This window comes from Periplaneta americana, chromosome 6 (genome assembly GCF_040183065.1).
Source record: "Periplaneta americana isolate PAMFEO1 chromosome 6, P.americana_PAMFEO1_priV1, whole genome shotgun sequence".
In the NCBI taxonomy this organism is placed as follows: domain Eukaryota; kingdom Metazoa; phylum Arthropoda; class Insecta; order Blattodea; family Blattidae; genus Periplaneta; species Periplaneta americana.
The window spans coordinates 21,282,855-21,307,865 of NC_091122.1; the positions used below are offsets into that span (position 1 = coordinate 21,282,855).

Below are 25,011 nucleotides of genomic sequence, written 5' to 3' on the forward strand. Positions count from 1 at the left end.
GGTGTATTTCTTGAATTAGTGCGTTGGTAGGGAATATAGCTTGAAGAGCTTGTAAACTTGATTAAGAATCAATGTGAAGAAGATAAGATTTGAATAATTTCAAGGGAAAAATTGTTCCGGGGCCGGGTATCGATCCCGGGACCTCTGGTTGAACGTACCAGCGTTCTACCAACTGAGCTACCCGGGAACTCCACCCGACACAGTCTCAACTTTTCCCTTTATATCCACACAACTCGCGTGGGCTGACGAAACGCCAGAGACTCACATCGAGTGCACACAATCTCTGTGTGACTTGGAATTGTGGTTTTTTGTTAACGTACACAGTGACAGGGAAAAGTTGAGACGGTGTCGGGTGGAGTTCCCGGGTAGCTCAGTTGGTAAGAGCGCTGGTACGTTCAACCAGAGGTCCCGGGATCGATACCCGGCCCCGGAACAATTTTTCCCTTGAAATTTCCCTGCTTCACAGGCAGCTTTACCTGAAAGACTAGATTTGCATAGGATAAGATTTATCAGTCTCTCTTTCCAGAATATATGCTAAAGATTTTTTGATGGCGTATAACTCACATGTGAAGACTGAATAAAGAGATGGCAAGGTGTACAACATCGTGTGGTCAGGGTAAACTACAGCACATCACATCCTTGGTTAGTCTGCGATCCATCTGTGTATATGTGACGGTAATTACGGTACTGATCCCATTGTTCTCTGCAAAATTGTTGATACGTAATATTGTTCGTTTCAGTTTTAATATGATATGTTAGATCCAGTGTTAAGGGTGTTTGAGACCGGAGGGAAAAAGACCTTTAGGGAGGCCGAGACGTAGATGGGAGGATAATATTAAAATGGATTTGAGGGAGGTGGGGTGTGATGATAGAGACTGGATTAATCTTGCACAGGATAGGAACCGATGGCGGGCTTATGTGAGGGCGGCAATGAACCTTCGGGTTCCTTAAAAGCCATTTGTATGTTAGGTCCAGTTCTTGTCTGCATATATAAATCGAACAAAATTGAAAATATTTCTCTCCATTAGGTTGCTATGAAGCTATTCCAAATTCTTTCATGAATCTTTGAATGTCAGGAGCTTAAAATAGCTCTCCTGAAAAAAAAAAATAGTAAAATGGACTTGGAACAGTATGGTTCTGGGCCATCGATTTATAATCTTAAATCCGATATTAGAGAAGGTATTGATACAGAGAAGGACAAACATTATTTGACAGGGATATAAAACAATGAAGGGAGAGGAGAGTAATATAATGTAAACTCGAAATACGTTCGAGACAATTTGAAAAAAAAAAAATACAACGAGAACTAACATCACTCATGCATAAAAATACGGATCAAATAGACAGTTCCCTCACTCAAAGACAAACATTACATTCCGTTAAATAAAAAAAAAAGCGATTAACCTCTCTCACATTTTTTTTATCCTATGCAAGCCGGTACAACACGAGAGAGTGTCGACGGATCATTCTGCCATCAATAACACAAGTGACATCGGTCGAGTGCGGTGGCGTGGTGATAGATACCCGAGGGCAACAGTTGGACCTGATCGCAGCGACACATGCTCCCTGTTTACTCTGTAACCAAGCGAGTGAGAGGCGACGCCACCGATAAAATAAAATACTACCAGACACAGACAAAAAACACACGGGATCCCACACTTCACTTGCCATCACCTCAAACTCTATTGGAACTCAAATGTTCCAATTACTAGCGACAGGGGGTTAGCGTTCATTATGTTTCCTGCCTCCGTGCTTTATTCAGCAGAAGAGTGGATCAACGATTGTGCCTGCCGTTTTTAAACGATTGTTCTTGTGGTCTGAGGGCCGTTACACAAAGGCAATTGAAGGTTCTTCTCTCTAAAAACAAAAGCTCACACGTGAAATAAAATTCGTCGCAATTTAGTGACAATACATCTGTACAGTTTCAGGAAACTGGGGTCGTTTTACATTTTATGTATGACTGACAGGCAGCTTTCAGAATATCGCGACTTCTCTAAGGCAGCGTTTCTCAAACTTTTCTGAAGTGGGGACTACTTTTTTTTTAAGTCAGAAAAGTTCCGCGGACCACTTTACTCTTGTTCCCTTCGAAAGCAAATTTATCATTTATGTAGCATATTTTAATATCAATATACTTACATTTTAATGTAGAAATAATTAATTCAAATTAATTTGATTTAATTAATTTTATATTACAGAGTGATTTATATAGAATTGACACATTTCTTTCTTTAATTATTCCGTTGGAAATTCATTCAATGACCCAATTTTAGCACCAAATTAAGCAGAATGTTCTGGAGTTTCGATTCCTTGTCACTAGATGCGCAGATGTTTATGTTTTATTCCTATTGTTGGCAGCTGTTTTCGACATTTTGTGTCAACGTGAAAATGCAGTACACATTAAATCAACGACTCTTCCTTGTGAAGCAATACTGGATTACGAATTCAATTACAGCTACTCAAAGGGCATACCAGAGAGAATTTGGTGTTCGCAATCCTCCCAAAAGAAATACAATACTGGGACTGGTAAACAAATTGGAAACAACTGGATCTCTGGTGAGTGAAAAGGGCAAGCATCGTTCATCTAGGCTTCCCACGGTTGTTGTTGACGTAAGAGCACGACTGGAGCAGTCACCCAAAAAATCATTAAGACGTTTGTCGCAGGAGACAGAGTACACCTACTCAATGTGTCAGAGAGCCTAAAGCCATATAGGGTTACGGTTATTCATCAGCTACAGGAATCAGATAAGGATAAAAGATTGAATTATTGTCGTTGGTTTCAGACGTTCATTGTGCAAAATCCTGCCATATTGTCCATCACATGGTTCACAGATGAAGCATGGTTCCATTTATCAGGTTATGTGACCACCGAATAATTTCCAGGAACCTGTGGCCACCGAGATCTCCGGATTTGACAACGCCGGACTTCATTCTATGGGGTTACTTAAAAGACAGGGTTTACGCCACACGCCCCCAGACATTGGACGATCTGAAGCACATGACACAGGAGATTCAAGGTATTGACAACAGAGTCCTCCAACGAGTGGCCAGTAACATGGAACGACGTGTTGAGTTGTGCCTTATGCAGGATGGAGGACATTTTCAACATTTGCTATAGAGGTAAATAATCTCCCAAAATTCCTCTACATTTTAGGTATAATAAGTTGTCGCTAGCACAATTCGTTTTGAAACAATTAATGAAAGAAATGTATCAGTTCTATATAAATCACTCTGTAGTACTAACTAATTAAGTTAATGCTAATAGAAGAAAATTTCTTATATCCTTATCTGCAAAAAGAGAAATAGAAAAATTAATGCAGAAACATACCCGATTTCAACAAGTAGAGATGCAATTTTGCATGTTCTATTATTGATGTACGACGTACAGTACGTGACCATTTCAATGTGCAGACTATTAAGAAAGTCATAAATATATGAAAAGGTTCGGTACTTTGGTCCTGTTATGAATTCAGGTAGTCCCTAGCTGGGTTACAGGCACGGCGCCAGATGTGCACGGAAAACATAGTGAGAAACACCACGTTCATAGTGCTTTAAATCCCCTTTTTGCTGAGAGTAGAGTGGGAAGTCGGTAGACTGGTAGGGTAAATAAATTTCATAAAATGTCAGTACTGGGAGAAAAAGTGAAAGGCGATTGCCATGTGTCATTTACAAACTTTGAGATTTTCAGTTATAGTGTGATACGCAATTCGTTTGAATTTTATTTTTTCTTCTGTCTTTTTTGAAGGACCACAAGGGCAGATCTCGAGGACCACAGGTGGTCCGCGGACCATAGTTTGAGAAACGCTGCTCTAAGGCAATTGGCTGTTTATGACCATGGGATACAGTAACATTGAACTGTGACGTAAGAATACAAAAAGGTTCTCACACTTGAGCGATGCAACGGTTTCAAGAAACCAATTGAGAATCTAACGTTCTAAGGGCCGATTGTATAAATCATTTAATCTTAGATCAGAGGCTAAATTGATCCTCGTTCTAGCTGAACTTGGAATTTTGTGTTGTATAAAGTCTAATCTGAGATTAATTTGTCTCAAACTAAAGTCAACTCTGACTGAAGAAATTTCTCCGATTAAGTTATATGATCCAAGTTCAGTTATTTCCTTTCCGTTTGAAGTATACGAGTGGCAGATTGTGCAAAAAGAATAACCATTATTATTAATATATAAGGTTCAAGACGTAAGTGCAAGTTTGAACCAATAAATTATTGAGATTTGCGATAGATTAATTAGTTTAGGAAATTGTATATTTATTATGTAGAACTACATTTGTATATAGATCTTTTGTTAAATTATTAAGTTTTGTACTTTTGTGAACTATATCAATAAATCTATCTATATCTATCTAAAATATATAAGGTAGATACATATATTTTTTTTCAATTTCTTGCCTTAATATACAAACATTCTTATATTTTATAAGACTTTATCGTGTTCAGCAGCATCGAATAACTTAACCTATAATTATATTATGTTTATAACAACCATTAATTATTCATGGATATGATAGGTACATTCATAAATTTTCAATTAACTGTATTACTAAACGAAAATTGTCGTTTTATAAAGCTTTATTATGTTTAGCAGTATCAAAGACCATAACATGATAACAATTTGGAGAACAGTCAACCTTCTTCTTATTGTCCGCCATTATTTACAACGCACAACACAAACCAGTGTCTCCAACAGAGTGTGCGGAAAGTCGGCAAAAAGTAGTTGGAAAGTCGCTAGATTTCTTATTATCAACAAACAAAGATTAAATTTTCTCACTATGAGGTGCTAGAAAGGTCGCTAAATCCCTATTTAAGCAATATAAAAGTTAAAAGAAATTGTCGTCGAAAAAGAATTAAAGTCGCTAAATTGTCTACACTGAACAAACCTGTAAAACATGGCCCGCGCATCATATACTTCACCTGTTTATGCGATGTTGCCAAGTCCTTTTCACGTGAACTTAGATTGCATTTGAACCTAGGTAATTTGATCGCAGAAAAGTTTTATACAATAGAAGAAGTGTCTGAACTCGGTTCACTTTCCGATCTTCGATCAAAATTGATCTTTAGTCAGGGAGTTTTATACAATTGGGCCTAAATGTGCTAAGTGCCAAAAACAACTTTCTGAGATACTGATAAAAAACACACTCCAAAATGCATGTTGAGATACCTACAACAAAGACAATTTAGTATCATCAGTAGGGCTAGGATTTTGATGACCTATAAATCATAAAAAATGTCCTAAAACAATGCATTTATGACCTAAAAATCTAAAAAAAAAATGCCCTTAAAATGCCCTAAAAGTTGATCTTACGTTCTAAAACTGGCTTAATGGGAAAAGGAGTTTTGTGCGAGATCGTGCGTATTTGCTTGGTTTCCGCACAAAACCAATCCGCGGAAAGTCTAAAATTCCACATTCAGTATTCCCAACCTAACACACACAACAATTTCCCTCTTCTTACCGCTTAAGTGACATATTGATTTTACTGCTTTACGCTTTTAACATATTATTTTTAGAGACGTTCAATATAGTAATAATTATAAATTGGAAACTTACCACTGCAATTTCACCTAAATTGCACTGTTAATTATTGTTTTTAAATATTTGCAAAAATTAAGTAAACTCTACAACTCCACTAAAGTTACTGGATTCGTGATGCAAGTAACATTAAGGAAGCCGTGAAAAAATCAACAAGAGTCCAGACTCATCACAGACTGGGGGAAAAAAATAGACAGACGTATATCACGGCCTGCTGGAGTATAGTAAACACAGAAAATATTTTAAAGCAACAATGTTAAAGATAGATATTTTTGTTTTGCAAATTTGCCGTCATTGAACAGAAACCAAGATGGAGATTTCATTGCAACTAATTAGAAATTCCTCTTTCAGGTATGTAATAAACGATCTTCGCACAAAATAATGTACGATACACGAGCGGTATGTTTTCTTTCAATTCTCGGAAATTAAAAAAGCTCAACTACGTTTCGCTTTTTCAAACTTTTCCTCGAACATGAAAACTTCAACATACCGCTCTTGTAACGCATATTACTACTGTGGTACTTAATAGAGTAGTAATTAAATTAAATTCTAGTACTAACATTTTAGTTTATTTAATTTTACATAATTTTTTCTAAGTGGTACACTTTAATTAATTATTTTACCTGATGTAGTTTCTATGTAGCCTATTCACAAGACCACTCTTATACGGAATTAGTAAGTATAGAGGAGTCTATATTAAAGGGATGGTTGGACTGATCCATTACATGGGGTGTACTATGTTAAAATGGCAATATTTGTGTAGAAAAACGATTAAAATATTATACAAAAAAGTGGGTATTAGCCACCGGCGTAGCTCGGTCGGTTAAGACGCTTGCCTGTCGATCTGGAGTTGCGCTCGGGCGCGGTTTCGATTCCCGCTTGGGCTTTTTCCGAGGTTTTTCCAACCGTAAGGCAAATGTCAGGTAATCTATGGCGAATCCTCGGCCCCATCTCGCCAAATATCATATCACTATCACGAACTCCATCGACGCTAAATAACCTCGTAATTGGTATAGCGTCGTTAAATAACCAAGTAAAAAATAGAGGGTATTAATGGACAAAATATGTACACAAAATATCTAAGGAAAATAAACATTATTTTATATTAATAATGGGGATTTGTGGCCAAAATTAAATGAAAATGCCTAAAAAATGTTTGAATAACACAAAAGATGCTCTTATGAGTTGAAACAGGCAAAAAATGCAAAAAAATGCCGTAACAAATATGTCTTAAAACACTCAGTTTACCACATAACACATAAATACTAAAGCGGCTATGTTTCTGGCTTACTAGTAAAAAGATGCAATTTCATCAAAATCCTAGCCCTAATCATCAGTGTATAAGATCTGTTGATGATATGGCGTTGTTAGCAGAAGAGGAGATGATACTAAGGGATATGATATTGGAGCTAAATGACAGCTGTGAGCAGTATGGAATGAAGATAAATGCAAACAAGACGAAGAGCATGGTCATAGGAAGAAAAATAAAGAAGGTAAACTTGCGAATTCTAGATGAAGCAGTAGAGCAAGTGGACAGCTTGAAATACTTTGGGTGTACTGTAAGCAGTAACGTGAACTGCTACCAGAAAGTCAAAAGGAGGATAGTAATGGCAAAGGAAGCTTTTAACAGAAAAAGGAGCATCTTCTGCGAAACCCAGTACGAGAAGCAGCTATCTCTTGGCTTGGTCCCCAAACTCCCCAGATCTAACCCCTCCTGACTTCTTCGTGTAGGGGGTTGTTAAAAGAGACTGTCTATTCACAGAAACCCAGGAACATTCATGATCTGAGAGTAAAAATCACTCAAGCTTTTCAACAAATCACCCCTCTTATGTTACAACGGACATGGGCTGAATTGCATCACCGTTATGAGTTGTGTAGGATACGTAATGGGGATCATGTTGAGCTCCGAGAAATCTTCCATCTTTCAGTGTTGTATGCACAAAGTTTCAACAAAGTTCAGTTGTAAATGTTTTACGGTGTTTTTATTTTATCCATACTCAAATGGATCACCCCGTATAAGTGTAAAGATTTTAGTAGCTTATTCCTTGGATAGAGCACAACAAAAAATTGTAATACCATAGTAGTCACAAATGAATACTTTTCTTAGAAAAAAAATCCCTAAATATGTTAACACTGTTTCATTATCTGCAGAATTCTGATTTTTACTCTTACGTTATTTACACTTTGTATATGTTCTCCTTTTGAGTTTGCAAATATGGGAACTCTAAACTCAGTCTCCTATAACAGAATTCGTGTAATTTATAGCATCTAATAAACTACTTAACGCGAAAACAAGACTTTTTTTTCTCTTGAGTTTATTACAAAACAAACTCACCTTGCCAATCGGGGGGTTCTTCGAGTCCAGGGGTACGGGTGGAGCAAAATCAAAATCAACCGCCGTGTCTCCGAGCCCGACGAGGAACGGAAGACGAGGACCGCTGCTGAGGGTTGCTGAAGGCTGACGGCCCAGCGGCCATACTTGCTTCAGCTGCGGTTCAGAGCCGCCAGTCTCGTACAGCCTGTGAAATTAAGATCCGGCATTAGAGATCTTACACAATTGCTACGGATTTATACAGGGGGTTTCACAAGTAAAGGTAACTTTAATTCCTCATATTTTGTACACAATCTTAAAAATTCCGGCACTGCCTTATTACACAAGAGAAGGGATTTTTTTTTGTATCTCCAGCCATTGTCATCATTTCATCGTAGATGTTGTAAGTGTCCACCATTTTGTTCTTGTAGAAGTAACAGCCTCTCTTTAGTGGTGTATACAGCAGCTCTAAGTTCATGTTCTGGAATATCTGCCACAGTGTGTGCGATGGAGTCCTTCAACTTTCGTTTTGATAGCCTCACATTAAATAATCTACTGGGTTATCGAATTTGTAGGAAAGTACCTACTAATAACCCAATCAACAAAATTGTTATCTAATAATTCTTTTACCAAGTTAAAGAAGTGAACCATCCTGCACGAATATGACATTTCAATGTTGATTTTTTAAAACCCTTATAGCATAATTTTGAAAAATGTTCAATAACCGTTCATCATTTACTGTAACAGTTTTTGTCACTCCATTTTCAACCTGCTGCTGAAAAATTGCGTCCACATTCGTAATAACATTGAATAAACCCGATACGAATTTGCATAAGTAATACCATTTCTTTTCACAAATATAAATTATTAAAATACACTTTTATTTAAATTAATTCAATGTGTAATTAAAAAAAATGAGAAACAAAATGTGTAGGTAATTACAATAGAACAAACAGAAAATACTCGTAGTCATGGTGATGCAAACAATTCCATTTCTTGTGTAATAAGCCAGTGCCAGAATTTTTTATGTGTATAAAATATGGGCAATTAAAGTTACCTCTTATTTTTGAAAAACCTTATATTTAAAAACTCAGGGCCCGGTCACAGTGATGAAAAACTTTATACTTAAAAACTCATGGCCCGACACAGTGATCAAAATCGTACACTGAAAAACCCAATACTTAAAAATTCATGGCCCTTCATAGTGATAAAAAATCTTATACGGTACTTAAAACCTCATGGCCCGTCACAGTGATAAAAAAAATCCTACACTCAAAAACTCAGGGCCCGGTCACAGTGATCAAAAACCCTACACTTAAAAACTCAGGGCCCGGTCACAGTGATGAAAAACCCTATACTTAAAAACTCATGGCCCGTCACAGTGATAAAAAAAACTATACTTAAAAATTCATGGCCTGTCACAGTGATCAAAAACCTTATACTCGAAAACTCATGGCCCGTCACAGTGATCTAGAACGCTACACTTAAAAACTCATGGCCCGTCACATTGATAAAAAATCAAATACTTAAAAAAACTCATGACCAGTCACAGTGATAAAAAACTCTATACTTAAAAACTTATGGCCCATCACAGTGTTGAAAAACCCTATACTTGAAAACTCAAGGCCTGGTCACAGTGATGAAAAACTCTACACTTAAAAATTCATGGCCCGGTCACAGTGATGAAAAATTCTACACTTAAAAACTCATGGCTCGTCACAGTGATGAAAAACCCTATACTTGAAAACTCAGGGCCTGGTCACAGTGATGAAAAATTCTATACTCGAAAACTCAGGGCCTGGTCATAGTGATGAAAAACTCTACACTTAAAAACTCATGGCCCGGTCACAGTGATGAAAAACTCTACACTTAAAAATTCACGGCTCGTCAGTGATGAAAAACCCTATACTTAAAGATTTAGGGCGCGGTCATAGTGATAGAAATCTCTATAATTTAAAACTCAGCACCCGGTCACAGTGATGAAAAATCCTGTAAGACTTAGGGCCTGGTCACAGTGATGAAAAACCCCATACTTGAAAACTCAGGGTCTGGTCACAGTGATGAAAAATCCTATATTTAAAAACTCAGGGCCCGGTTACAGTGATGAAAAATTCTCCACTTAAAAACTCAGGAGCCAATTACAGTGATGAAAAATCCTATACTTAAGAACTCAGGGCCCAGTCAGTGAGGCAATTGCTAATTACTTGTCGGTAGGGATCGAATCTCTGGAGAGTTTCATGATTTTTTAAAAATCTATTAACAAAATTCTATCAAATGCACGAAATAGCTTTTCTTGTAATTTACGTTTATTTTTGTTTAGGTATACTTTTACTTTGGCTCACTTTTACGTTTTATTTTATGTTATTTTATTTCTGCGTAGGTAACTATAGTTATTGTGATAGTGTTGCATATTATAACCATTCTTATCAGGAGTAAGCCTATACTCAATTGCAGCGTGAATAAATAAATACATACATACATACATACAAAATGAAAAGTAATAAATAATAATGAGAAGTAAAGGAAAAGATGATGAAGATACGAGAAGAATGAGGGAGGTATGGAGGACAAGAGTAAGAAAAGAGAACGAGGAGTCTACTGAGAATTTAAGAGAAAGAGGAATATATACAGAGCGTTCAAAAGTAAGATGAGGACGAGAAGAGAACAAGGAATGTCAAGAGGAAGTTGAGGGCAGAAAGAGAATGAGTAATATCTACAAGGAGTTCAAGAGAAAGACGAGGACGAGAGGAGAACGAAGAATATCTACAGGGCGTTCAAGAGAAAGCTGAGAATGAGAAGACGTTGCATAGTAATTTTTATCGGAAAACTCACCGGAATGAGTTCTCCGAGGTGAGCACGAGGAGATGGGCGTCAGTGCGGGAGCCGGGGTGCCAGCGGGCTCTCCGCACCTCCACGTGGGGGCTGCACACGAAGTAGTGGTCATCTACTATGCGGCACCTGCAACAACATAAGAATCGGTTCATTAGAATTGCAGCACCAATAGTCTCACCAGCAATCGCTCTTCCATGACTCTTCTCAATAACAGATGGCCACTACTGCGTGTTCAGTTCAAAGTGTGTCATGGCTCCCTGTATGACGTCATGTGGCTAGCCGATGAGCCTAGACAATTCTATCTTCCTACACTTCCGCAGAGGCGTATTACCTATGTGCCAGAGAAGTTTCCTAGCAAGTACGGCGTTCATTCTGAACAGTACGTAACTTACCGATACGTACGGTAACTCCAGTAGTGGCAGGAATGTGAACTATTTGGAAACACGTACTGGGGTGAGATTTTTTTCCTTACTGTCGGGATATGGAGAGAGGGTTAAGACGATTACTTACGTACAGTATTTGTTGACATTAACTTCGACGGTCGACATGGACACGGAGCATTTGATTTGTGTTGTGGAATGTTGCCGTACGCAACCGATGATAACAAATACCCTGCGTACGACGTGCCCGAGCAAAATACAGTTCGAAAGAGGTTATGGTAGCACACAGACCGTACAGACCGCCATCTGTTGCTACGACATTCAAGTTATACCATACACGTTCTCAAGTTAGATTGAACGCCTTGATTAATAAGCAACTTTTCTGACATAAAAGCTGAAACTCGCTTCAAATCGCTGACTCAAAACAGTGACGTTATGACACACTTTGAAATGAACACCTACACGCCATTTCATACAAGTTGAGAGGATTTGAAAGCATTTCTTTCCCCTTCTACTTTCTCTGAGTTCGTCAGCGACAGCGTAAAGTGAAATAAGTGCTTTCGCATCCTCTCAACTTGTATGAAATGTCGTTTACGCTGTCGCTGACGAACTCAGAGAAAGTAGAAGGGGAAAGAAATGCTTTCAAATCCTCTCAACTTGTATGAAATGGCGTATAGTATAGGCAATACCATGTCGGTTATGAAGAACAGATGTACAGTGACATCAAAAACTTTTTCCTTACATTTTTATTGCACCTTGTTTTTTTACTATACAATAGCAGGCTTTGCTTAATCGTAAGTTTTAGTTGCCATGGTAATATTTTACACTGCATGGGTTCAATCAGGACATAGTGATGTCACTTTAGTAGTCTAATAATAATAATAATAATAATAATAATAATAATAATAATAATAATAATAATAATAATAATAATAATAATAATAATAATAATAATAATCTTCTTCTTCTTCTTCTTCTTCTTCTTCTTCTTCCTATCAAGGATGGGTAAATCCCGTAATGGAATTGCGAAGTCCATCTTGTTTGTGGCCGACTAATATCTCGTCTGCCTTGGGGTTGATAAAAACATGCTTGTTGTGGGAAACGATCAGGTGGCATCCGTTCTACATACATATATCTTTGTTGTTGATAGGTTTGAATTTCTTCGACCATATTTGTTGTTTTAAGTTCTTTCCGTATGTCTTCGCTTCTCATTCTATCCCTTAATGTGACTCCCAGGGTGTGTCTTAGGAACCTCATTTCTGATGCTTCTATTCTTTTTCGATCTTGTTGTCTTAGCAACCATATTTCACTTCCATAGCGAAAGGCCGGTTTTGATATAATGTTAAGCATCCTGATTTTTAGATCTTGTCTCATATTGTTTCCGAAATACCTGTTTATACAACCATTTAATTTATTGTATTTCTGGACATTTTCTTCTAGATCAGCATTAAATGTAAATGCTGAAATTGTACAGCCAAGATACTTAAATGCATGAACCTGTTCTATTATTTCTAAGTCTATCATTATTTTAACTCTTCGTTGATTCTTTCCATGCATGGCCATTGATTTTGTCTTTCTAGTAGAAATGTTAATAATAATAATAATAATAATAATAATAATAATAATAATAATAATAATAATAATAATAATAATAATAATCCTGTGCGCGATAGCCCATAGAAAGCCGACTGCTGGCCTCACATCCACGTGCCTCAGAAGAAGTCAAAGATCATCCAACAAGTACGGGGGTAAAGTGTAGTCAGCAAGCATGTCCCCTCCAGCCGTTATATCTGGCTCGCGGAGTCGGATCTGCTAACTACCTAGCTCCCCAAATTCATCATGATGCTGAGTAGGTGAGAAAATTGTTCCCCCACGAGAACTCCCGAAATGAGACAAATAGCCAACAGGCTTGGAGCTCGCATAGACACTTCCCCTCAGCTCCAAATTCCCTTGCAAGAACTCCTCACTGTCACCTTCTTTCATTCTCCCCAAATGCAATTCGTTCACTCGATCGTGAAGAACAAATAAAACTCGTCGCCAGTTTCACTTTGTACGCATTTCTTGATCTTGGTCCGGACCGCAGAGAGAACAGGCAGCGGCTTTGACGTGTATGGATATCGATAACACGATTAAACAGGACACAGTGGAGATAGCGCGCAAATCCCTGGATCAATTACACCGCACAGAGCGGCGCGCCCGTTTCTTTAAACTCGACTCCCATCCCTTCAATTTTTATTATCCGCTCGCTTCCTCCCCATCCCCCATTGTCACGATTCGCCATGTCACATACAGAAGGCAGTTTTCAGGGCGCCCCTTGCTCGTGATCCGGCTACTAATGTCGTCCGCCAGAACGCACCCACCCCCATACACCATGTTTTTATCACATCCTTGCTTTTTCGCTTTTCTTATCTGATGTTCGGCTCAACAGAGTCATCAAGAGGGCAGCTCGCCCAAAGAAACCGCATCGACGTAGCTGTCAAAGCACGATATCGCATCAAAGTGATCGAGCTTTCGATATCAGCAAGATCTTGTTACATTTATGGTGAGATTCTTACGCGAGGGAGATACACCTGCATTTCCTTCACCGGGAGATTAAAATTAAAATCGCTCCGATTGTGTCAATAGGGCAGGATTCGAAAAATTTGTAAACGAAAAATGAGTGCAACAGGGGCGACAAATACAACAGTATATTTAGCACTTACGTTCGACGTGTTTAGCAATAATTCAGATTCTTTAAATAAATAAATAAATAAATAAATAAATAAATAAATAAATAGATAAGTAGATAAATAAACAAACAAATAAGTACATACATGAAAAAATATATAAATGAATAAGTAGATAAACAGATAAGTAAATAAATAAGTAAATAAACAAACAAATAAATAATAAATAAGTAAACATATAAATTAATAATGGGTAAATAAATACATAAATAAATAAATGAATAGGTAAATGAATATATAAAGAAATAAGTAAATAACTAAATAGATGAACAAATAAACTAGCAAATAAATTATTAACACAAATAAATAAAAAAGTAAATACATTAAAAATGAACAAATGAATAAACAAACAAATAAACAATTAAATAAATAAATACATAAATAAATAAATAAGTAGATAAATAAACAAACAAATAAATAAATATATGAAAAATATATATAAACGAATAAGTAGATAAACAGATAAGTAAATAAACAAACAAATAAATTATAAATACATAAATAAATAAAAAATAAATAATCAAATAAATGAATACACAAATAAATAAATAAATAAGTAAACATATAAATTAAAAAAAGTAAATAAATACATAAATAAATGAATAGATAAATGAATATATAAAGAAATAAATAAATAACTAGATAAATGGATACGTAAATAACTAAATAGATGGACAAATAAAGTATCAAATAAATAAATAAATAAACAAACAAATAAATTATTAATACATAAATAAATAAAAAAGTAAATACATTAAAAATTAACAAATGAATATACAAACAAATAAATAATTAAATAAATACATAAATAAGTAAACAAATAAATAATTAAACAAACAATTAAGTAAATATATAAATAAGTAAATAAATACATAAATAAATATACATAAATACGTAAATAAATAAACAAATAGATAAATAAATCTCGGGCGAAAAAGTCCATTATGAGCCAGGACCGACCAGCCGACTGTTGGCCTCACGTTCACGTGCTTGCGCAGAAATGAACGGTCATCCAACAGAATGGAGATATCGTGTGGTTAGCATGTCACTCAATGTGACAACGCTGTACAAGGTACTTTCTAGCCCGCACTCACCCCTCGCCCACAAAACTACTTCCTGTTTCGTCGTATAGTCTCGTGGCGCTGCTTGAATGTTTACCCATGAACATTGGGGGATTAAAACCCCAACTGTGGCGCATCTGGTATACATTCCAAGGGAATGCTTCTGGAACTCATTTCAGTTAGATATTGAGAAAACCCTAAGGTCATAGAGGGATTAGATAAATGGAGGAAATCCATTACCCAATCGGGAATTGAACCCTCGACCTTCCGGTTTGCAGCGCAATACAAAAATCAATATAATTCGTAAATATGTTAAATACGTATAACTGTAAAGACCGCTATTCTCTATTTTAACAGTCTTAAACCAGTCTTTTCTTGCATTACAGGTAGTGGTATATATTTGCCAAACTCTGTCTTTGGAATTCAGATTCGACCTTTCACACCACAGGTTGTCGCTCTACCGGCCGAACTAAAACGACTCCAATAGAGGGGCCGCCTTAAAGTAAGTCACTGCGGGGGCAGTTCACCAGGATTGTACACTGTGAAAGAATGGCGGTGTCGGAGTGGGGGGGAACTCAGTTTTACAATGTCCAAGACATATTTCATTGCAAGCCAGAGGCCAGCGAGGACATGGATAGCTAAAGCCACCCTACACGTACACATTCTGTGGTTACCCCCGTGTCCAGGGTGCAGGGGGAGGAGAGCAAGGGGTTGACGGCGGCGACGGGGGCATTTCAATTTTATAGCGCAAGGGATTTTTTTTTTTCGGGGGAAAGGGTGGATTAAGCCACGTATAATGGTGTGTGTTTTTTATTATTTTTTGAGCGGTTGGTGGTAGGAGTGGTGGTGTATGGTGGTGGATGAGAGAGGAGTGAGGTTGCGGTGATTTTTTGGTTTTTCAAAAAATAAAATAAAATAAAATAAAAAAAAAGAGAAAAGAGATTGGTGAAGCGGTTAGAAAGACGTGGGAAAGGAAAGAGTTTGATGAGGGAAATTTTGCATTGTGATTCATAAGCCTCTTCTTTTATTGAAGATACTTCGATAAATAAACAAAAACTGTTTTCTGGACTAGAATTCGTTTGTCTATTACGTACCTTGGCATTAAAGGCAAGGATGAAGGGTTTAGTCTTCATTTCAAGTTTATAACTGTCCCGGATATGAATCTCCGATATCTACGAGTACAGATATTGCACCCTCTGTCATTATACTGTATTAATGAGCTATGCATCACAAATTGCACATACTTTCTTTCAACAGATAGGTTTACTACTAAAGATTTCTTTATTACAATTAAATTACATTAAGACAATTCGTGAAATGAATAAACATATCGTTAAGGTAATTGGTCACATCTAATACAAATTTTGCGGGATGAGTTGCTATCAATTTCTTACAAACCTTGTGCGTTTTATTACATTTCACATGGATTTTATTTACATATGTTACTAAGATTTTGTTGTTTAGGCCTACTTATTTAGATAAATATATAAAAACGCTAAATGATTAAAAATATATCGAAATGCACTAGCAACTATTTTATTTTCTTAATAGGTTCAGTATTGATTAAATAAAATTCCAATATGCTTTTAATTTTATTTAACTAGCTACTTAGCTAGTGAGTACAAATTAAAATTATAAAACAAAAATGTTTCTATCCACTACCGTAAGAACCAAGCTCGTGTACGGTGTGGTCTTAGCCAATAATATAACATAAAATTTACAAGGACAGTTTACTAAATACAGTAACTTAATTCAAACCAATAAATAACATAAAAAAGAGAAAAAGAGTGAAAAATCACATTTAATATAAATTGACAATCAGACAGAAGCCAGTGATATTCAATAAAACATGAATATACAGTAGTAGACAGAAATAAAAGGTAAAAAAATACACACATTTGTTAATATTATAAATATCATGAATAATTTTATAAATTTCTTTTTTAAGTATATATGTAACTTAATTTCTTTTATTTAAAAAATTTCGCTTGTTTATTCTACAGTCACCTGTTTTTTTTGTTTAATTCCTGTTGTATTAATTAATATCGAGTTTCATGGGGCCGTGACAGAAATAACACAAAATTAAATAATGTTGTTGATACATTGGGAAGGGAGAATCGAGCATACAGTTTTGTATTTAATTCTTCCCAACTTATTAAGATAATAAAATACTAGTTAGTACATTACAATGTATCTTAGTCCCTTAAGATTTTTCGTTACAAAATTTTCGCATGAAATATACAGGGAAGATAGCATTTACAAATAATTTATTTCCTATGTTAAAACCTGTATAGGAATTAGTGTAATGTGTATATAGTCTGTTTTATTGAGTACAGGACATAGGAATTTTACATTGCAATAAGAAACCTATGTAGGAATAATGATGAAGAAATAACTTAATCAGTGACCCATGCTTTAGGGGGGCTTTGACAATTTGCAAAACAAGAGAACATCAATCTTTGACATTATCACAGTCTAGTATATACAGTCGCAAAGCTCAATACGTAGTAAATATGCAAACATTAGATAGTTGCTCACCACTAGGATCGCCTCATTAGAGGCAATGCAAAATAGTACCGTCACAGTCTATTGTTTCTAGCACCCTCAAAACTCAAGCTTCGTGACTGTATTGCATTGTATTGTATTTATTAATATTCCATGGTATTCATACATGCTTACAGCTTAATATTATTATAAAATCTTAATTTATAGTTACAGTCTAGATGAAATATATACAGACGAGATTTACAATATAGTCTACTAGTACAACACATAGTTTTAGTATCAATTTCATGAAGTGTTATTGAATGTCATGAATTCACCTACAGAATAGAAGGCGTGAGAAATTAGGTACTTCTTTAATTTGGCCCTAAATAATTTTATGTTTTGAGTTTCATTTTTATATCGATAGGGAGGCTATTAAAAATTTTTACTGCCATATAACGCACTCCTTTTTGATAGCACGATAGACTTGCCGATGGAGTATGAAAGTCATTTTTTGACGTGTATTTATGCTATGAACTGTTGAATTAGTTACAAAGTTTTCACGATTACATACGAGGAAGATTATTAATGAAAATATATATTGACAAGCCATGGGCATTATTTGTAGTTTTTTGAAAATAGTCCTACACGATTCCCTAGATTTGGCACCTACTATTATTCTAATTATTCTTTTTTGTAATAGAAATATACTGTTACTATCTGTGGAATTTCCCCAGAATATTATTACAAAACGCATTACCGAGTGGAAGTATGTATATAGTAGACTGTGTTATTATCATAAATTTTGATCTCTTGCTTTACAAATAATTGTCAAAGCCTGCTAATTTCTAAACATTTCCACTTATTACATAATTTCTTCATTCTTTTTATACATAGGTTTCTTGTGACAATGTTACTTTCCTATGTCCTATACCCAAAAAACACACTGTAAAATATATATGGCGCGCGCGCGCACAAACACGCAAAACTTATTTATCTTTCTATAACTATTTATATACCGTGTATCTCAAAAGTCGCGTGCCAAATGGGTTAATTCCCGTTACTTTCCAGGGGAACTAGTACTATTAAGTAATAATGCTGATATCTGAACAACGTTTAGACCTTGAACGTTTTTCGAATATCATCACAGAAAAACAGATCGGTCCGGTATGTGGCCAGGATTAATACCTTCAATTTTTAATTGGTTTATTTTACAATGCTGTATTAACTGCGATGGTTACCTACCACCTGAGTAAAAGGAAGGTAATAATGCCAGCGAAATGAGTCCAGGGTTCAGCGTCGAAAGTTAGCCAGCATTTGCTCGAGGGAAAACCCCAAAAAATCTTAATCAGGTAACTTGTCCAGCAAGGATTTGAACCAGGGCCAACTCGTTTCACAGCTAGACATCTTAACCTTTGCTCCACAACGGTAGCCGGCCAGGAAGAGCGTCATCAATGAAGATTCTGTGTGTCGAATATTGAAAGCGGGTTCAGTGATGAATGCCTATTCCTTTTAGATCATCATGACCATACACAAAAAGCAAGACACTGGGACCCACAAAACTTACACTGGATGCGTTCTTCCAATGATCTAAGTGGTATTCGATGCGACATCATTGTGGATCCAAATCGGTACTTCCTTGATGATCATCTGAACCCTGAGGTTGCGGGTTCGATCCCGGCCCAGGTCGATGACATTTAAGCGTGCTTAAATGCGGCCGGCTCATGTCAGTAGATTTACTGGCATATAAAAGAACTCTTGTGGGACAAAATTCCGGCACACCGGCGACGTTGATATAACCTCGGCAGTTGCGAGCGTCGTTAAATAACACAATTAAGGGGTTAGGTACAGCTTACAGCATTAAAATTTTGAAAATATTCAACATTTTTTTCTCCATTACTGTATCTTGTACAATAATGAAATTAGTATGTGTAAAACACTGTCCTTCTGCTTTATGAAAAAAATATTTTTACGATTTAAAAAAAAAATCACTGTGCAATGATGAAGCGTTTCCCACGTAACTCAAAAACTATCCAACATTCTGTGATGAAATTTTTTGTATGTATTTATGGATGTCATATCTATAATACGATGCAAGACACTTCTCTACCTTTGATAGACTGTCTGATAAAAAAATAAATTCATTTCAAAAATGGTCAAATATCAGTATTTTCTTCTAACACAAAATTAAAAAATAAATATTATTTATTAAGGAATGTAGCTGAAAGAGCATGATATTGTAAACATGATTTTCAGCAATAAAATAAAAGAGAGAGAACATGAAAAAGTTTATTAGTTTATGAGTTATGAGGGAAATGCTTCATCACTGCACAGTGAACTGCCACCATTTAGAATTTTGACAAAAAATTTAAATAATTTTTTTTAATCGTAAAAATATTTTTTCATATAGCAGAAGGACAGTGTTTTACACATACCAATTTGCATTATTGTACAAGATACAGTAGTGGAGGAAAAAAATGTTGAATATTTCCAAAAATTTTACTGCTGTAAGCTATACCCAACCCCTTAAAAACATGTGAACCAATGCACTTTTTGCGTCATGCTGCATACGTTGTAATGAAATGTTTACATGATTTATCACTTCATAAACGACAAAGAATGTGGTTTCAATTTGATGTAACACTATCGCTTCGCAAAAAAAAAAAAAAAAATGTTTAGGGAACCCTGGATTGGACGAGATGTCACATTCACTGGAATTTACGCCTCTTAATTAATTCCTCTGGGACTACGTTAAACAAAATGCTAGACGCCTTAAAGAAAGGGTTCACCAGAACTACATATTTAAGCATGCCTCGTTAAACTTACAAATAACCGTGTAAGACACTGCCTTTGAGTGAACGAAAAATATTTTCGATATGAACTCAAGAATATTTGTGAACAGAAACATGACAGACATCGTAACTTACTGGTAACGTACTCTACAGCTGAACTTATATCTCGCCGTGCTACGTAGGCAATTTCTTCATCACAGCTGTTGTGCGGCAGAGTTGCATGAAGGCTAGCTCTTCCCATTTGGCACGCACTTTGAGACATATAGCACCTACTGTATTATGCATATTTCTATTTTGTATTTATCGTTCATCAATCTATCATTCTATCGTCCCCCCAGATTATATGTATTTATCTATGCATTTATTTAAATAGATAAGTAGATAAAATTGTCGTAATGATACCCACTGACACATTTTCCAGGTCAACAGATTTATAATGGATATAAATCAGGTCCAAATATATCTTGAAAAAAAAAAAAAAGAATTTACTGATCAACTGATCCGTATCAGAAATCAGTCGAGTCAAACCAAACCAACAGAGCAGTCGACCAAGTACCCATATATATATATATATTCTATCCAAATTAACGAACATAATCAAGACAACCAAACTAAGCAAGAAAACAACCAAAAATAAACAATTCAAATTACTCAGATTAACCAAGACAACCAATCAAATCAAGGAACCAAAAGCAAACAAATCAAGTAATCCAAAATTAACTAAGACAATCAAATTAAGCAAAGGCGAAACAAGAAAATAAACAAATAAATAAACAAACCGAATCACCCAAACTAACCAAGATAACCAAAGTAAGCAACGAACCAACCAAAAACAAATAAAACCACTGATTAAACAAGATAACCAAACTAAGCAAGGAACCAAAAGCAAACAAATCAAGTAATCCAAAATTAACTAAGACAATCAAATTAAGCAAAGGCGAAACAAGAAAATAAACAAATAAATAAACAAACCGAATCACCCAAACTAACCAAGATAACCAAAGTAAGCAACGAACCAACCAAAAACAAATAAAATCACCGATTAAACAAGACAACCAAACTAAGCAAGGAACCAACAAAAAATAAAGAAATGAAGTCACTCAAAATTAACTAAGACAACTAAATTAAGCAAGGATGAAACCAAAAGCATGCCAATAAAATCACCAATTAACCAAGATAACCAAACTAAGCAAGAAACCAACCAAAATTAATAAAGAAGCTAAACCAGTCAAACTAACCAAGACAACCAAACTAATCAAGGAACCAACTAAAAACAAACATATCAATTAACCCAAAATTAACTAAGGCAACCAAACCAAGCAAAGAATGAAATAAACAATAAAATTGCCCAAATTAATAAAAACAACCAGATCAAGGCAAGGATTTTATTTATTTTATTTTAGTAGGTTATTTTACGACGCTTTATCAACATCTTAGGCAATTTAGCGTCTGAATGAGATGAAGGTGATAATGCCGGTGAAATGAGTCCGGGGTCCAACACCAAAGTTATCCAGCATTTGCTCATATTGGGTTGAGGGAAAACCTCGGAAAAAACCTCAACCAGGTAACTTGCCCCGACCGGAAATCGAACCCGGGCCACCTGGTTTCGCGGGTAGACGCGCTAACCGTTACTCCACAGGTGTGGACATCAAGGCAAGGAGCTAACCAAACAACACAAATTAACAAAACCAAGCAAGGAACCGACCAACAGACCAAACAAAATAAAATCACTAAAATTAACCAAGACAAATCAATCAAAAATAAGACAACTAACCAAGATAAACTAACCAACCAACCAACCAACCAACCAATCGAGATAACAAATAAACCAATCAACCAAACAACCAAGAGAACTACAACCAAACTAATTAGATTAGTATATCAATAAACACAAATCAACCAACCAACAATCCAATGAAACTGACCATATTATCAAAACTGATGAAGGCAAGAAAATCAATTTACACTGTCAAACTATAGGTACAAATTATCAAAATGAACCGAGGCAATGAAACCAAACAAAACAACTAATTAATTCAAACAAGACATGTAATTCAAACTAGCAAACACCCAAGATAATTGATTCAATCAACCAAGACAATCAGACCGATCGACCGACCAAGAGAACTAGGTTATATGAACTCATCAAAGAAGACAACTAATCCAACCAACCAGAAATATTTTGCAATGCTACTTTTTATACAGACATTAAGGACACTTTGTGCTGTCTTGAGTTGGTTTCAGATCTGAGTTTATTACATTCTAGTATGCACAATAGTGCTGTATGTAGAAGCATTCTGACGACGCAGTCGATATTTTTTTAGTGCTATTCTAATGCTTATATCGGTTTAAGGCTCGGTAAATGTTTACGACAGAAAGACACAAAGAGCCCAGAATCTGTGTGTTTTTTCTTGGTTAAAATGCGAGCGATATGAACGAGCAACGGACCGTCATTTGATATTTGCATCACAACGATGATTTCGAAATAATTTTAGGACATGTCAGTATTGTGGAAGGGGCGGGGCGGTCTACTTGAAGGGAGCTCCTGATTGCTGAGGCATTCTACTGTGAGGAAGATTGAAAATGAAATCCGATGCTTTAACAAGAACTTGTCAAAACAGAAACTTTACAAAAATATTATACGGAATAAAAAAAAAATCAACCATTCCCTTACATTTTCACAACCCCTTTGAATACAAAATCCCAACCCGTCTCTCCTATCAAAGAGACAATACCGAGATGCGACCACGTTTCCCTCCAATCCCTACCAAACCCCTTCTATTGTATTAGACAACCACCCCCACACCCCCGAAAAAAATCCTACCAAATGAAAACTAGCTTGCATGGGCAACCAATTCCTATCTTATCCTTAAATTCCCATTTTCTCTCACTTTGACGTGCGGGGCAAGAGGGGGCGGCAGAGGGAAGATCAGCGCAAGGGGGAGGGACAGGAGAAAAAGAGACAAAAAATAACATTGGCATTGGCTTCAGTTTTCACACAGTGGCAATATAGCTAACTGGTGGATGGTATCTGACTGCAGCGAGAGAGAGGTCCAACTCACCCACCCACCCACACCCCCGGATCGCTCAGTAGCTACTGGCTTCCCGGCAGCCTTTTCCAACCGCCAACAAACCGAATCATAAATTATACAATGGAAGCAGATTACTTAAATTGGTTATTTGTATCCATGGCAACCCGATAGCTGGGGGTAGTAGGAAGCAAAGGATAAGGGCCAGCCAGGGTGGCGGGTGGTGGGGTGGGGGGAGAAGGTATAGCGAGGATCGGCTTAGTAAAATGCTTGCTGGAATCCCTCTAGCTTAAAAAAAGAGACAGTGTGGGGGGCAGAGGGAGGTGGAGGGATTTTTTTTGTTTCTGTCTCTAATTTTTGTTTCCCCCCCAGTTCTTAACTGGTATACACATATACAGTGTAGATTGGTTTAATTGAAAACCGCCCAAATATGTAGGTCTATACACTGACATGCTCTTGATTTAGGGTGATTCGATTCGTCGATCTTTTAATGCAGATGGTTAATAACAGAAAGGGGTAATTTAAATAAAAAAAACCTCCCCAGCAGCTTTGATTGATAGGAAATAAAGGCTCATGCGGAGGCAAACCAGAACAAATCGGATGACGTTTTCTATACATTTACATGCATTACAGATATGAGAAAAGAGCTAAACGCGTGACTGTCTTCATGTTTTGAAGGCTGCCTTTCTCAAGAAAACAAGCTTTATGCAGAGGTTATTTCCACCTAATTTCTGTTATTATTATTATTATTATTATTATTATTATTATTATTATTATTATTATTCCTACATGTAGCTAGTAATGTAGTAACTATCGAGGAATATAACTTTTATTGGCGCCGTACAAAATTTTGTCCAATATTCTTTTGAGAAGATTAACTTCATATCTAGATGAAATTATTGGGGATCATCAGTGTGGTTTTAGGCGTAATAGATAGACTATTGATAAGATATTTTGTAATCGACAGATATCGGAGAGAAAATGAGCGTATAAGGGTACAGTACATCAGTTATTCACAGATTTCAAAAAGGCATAAGACTCAGTTAAGAGAGAAGTTTTATATAATATTTTTATAGAATTTGGTATCCCCAAGAAACCAGTTCGATTAATTAAAATGTGTCTAAGTGAAACGCAGACTACAGCAGAGTCCGTATAGGCCAGCTTCTGTCTGATGCTTTTCCAGTTCACTGCGGGCTGAAGCAAGGAGTTGCACTATCACCTTTACTTTGCTCTAGAATATGCCATTAGGAAAGTCCAGGAAAACAGGGAGGATTAGGAATTGAACGGGTTACATCAGCTGCTTGTTTATGCGGATGACGTGAATATATTAGGAGAAAATCCACAAACGATTAGGGAAAACGCGAGAATTTTACTTGAAGCAAGTAAGGAGATAGGTTTGGAAGTAAACTCCGAAAAAAGCAAATATACGATTATGTCTCGTGACTAGAACACAGTACGAAGTGGAAATATAAAAATTGGAAATTTATCCTTCGAAGAGGTGGAAAAATTCAAATATCTTGGAGCAGCAATAATAAATATAAATGACAATCGAGAGGAAATTAAACGCAGAATAAAGATGGGAAATGCGTGTTATTATTCGGTTCAGAAGCTTTTATCATCCAGTCTGCACTCGAAAAAATCTGAAAGTTAGAATTTATAAAACAGTTATATTACCGGTCGTTCTGTTGGTTGTGAAACTTGGACTCTCACTTTGAGAGAGGAACAGAGGTTAAAGGTGTTTGAGAATAAGGTTCTTGGGAAAATATTTGGGGCTAAAAGGGATGAAGTTACAGGAGAATACAGAAAGCTACACAACGCAGAACTGCACATTGTATTCTTCACCTGACATAATTAGG

General features: G+C 36.2%; 1 protein-coding gene across 2 annotated transcripts in view; it reads right to left on the reverse strand.

The window, feature by feature from the left end:
- Positions 1 to 25,011, reverse strand: part of mbo (Nuclear pore complex protein Nup88) — a 504,598-nt gene that overhangs the window by 33,039 nt on the left and 446,548 nt on the right. For both annotated transcript variants that reach the window (XM_069827764.1, XM_069827763.1), the window contains exons 3-4: positions 10,684 to 10,809; positions 7,876 to 8,059 (exon numbers count right to left, since the gene is read on the reverse strand). In XM_069827764.1, the coding sequence (XP_069683865.1) occupies positions 7,876 to 8,059; positions 10,684 to 10,809 (310 nt within the window). The remainder of the gene's footprint in view (positions 1 to 7,875; positions 8,060 to 10,683; positions 10,810 to 25,011) is intronic.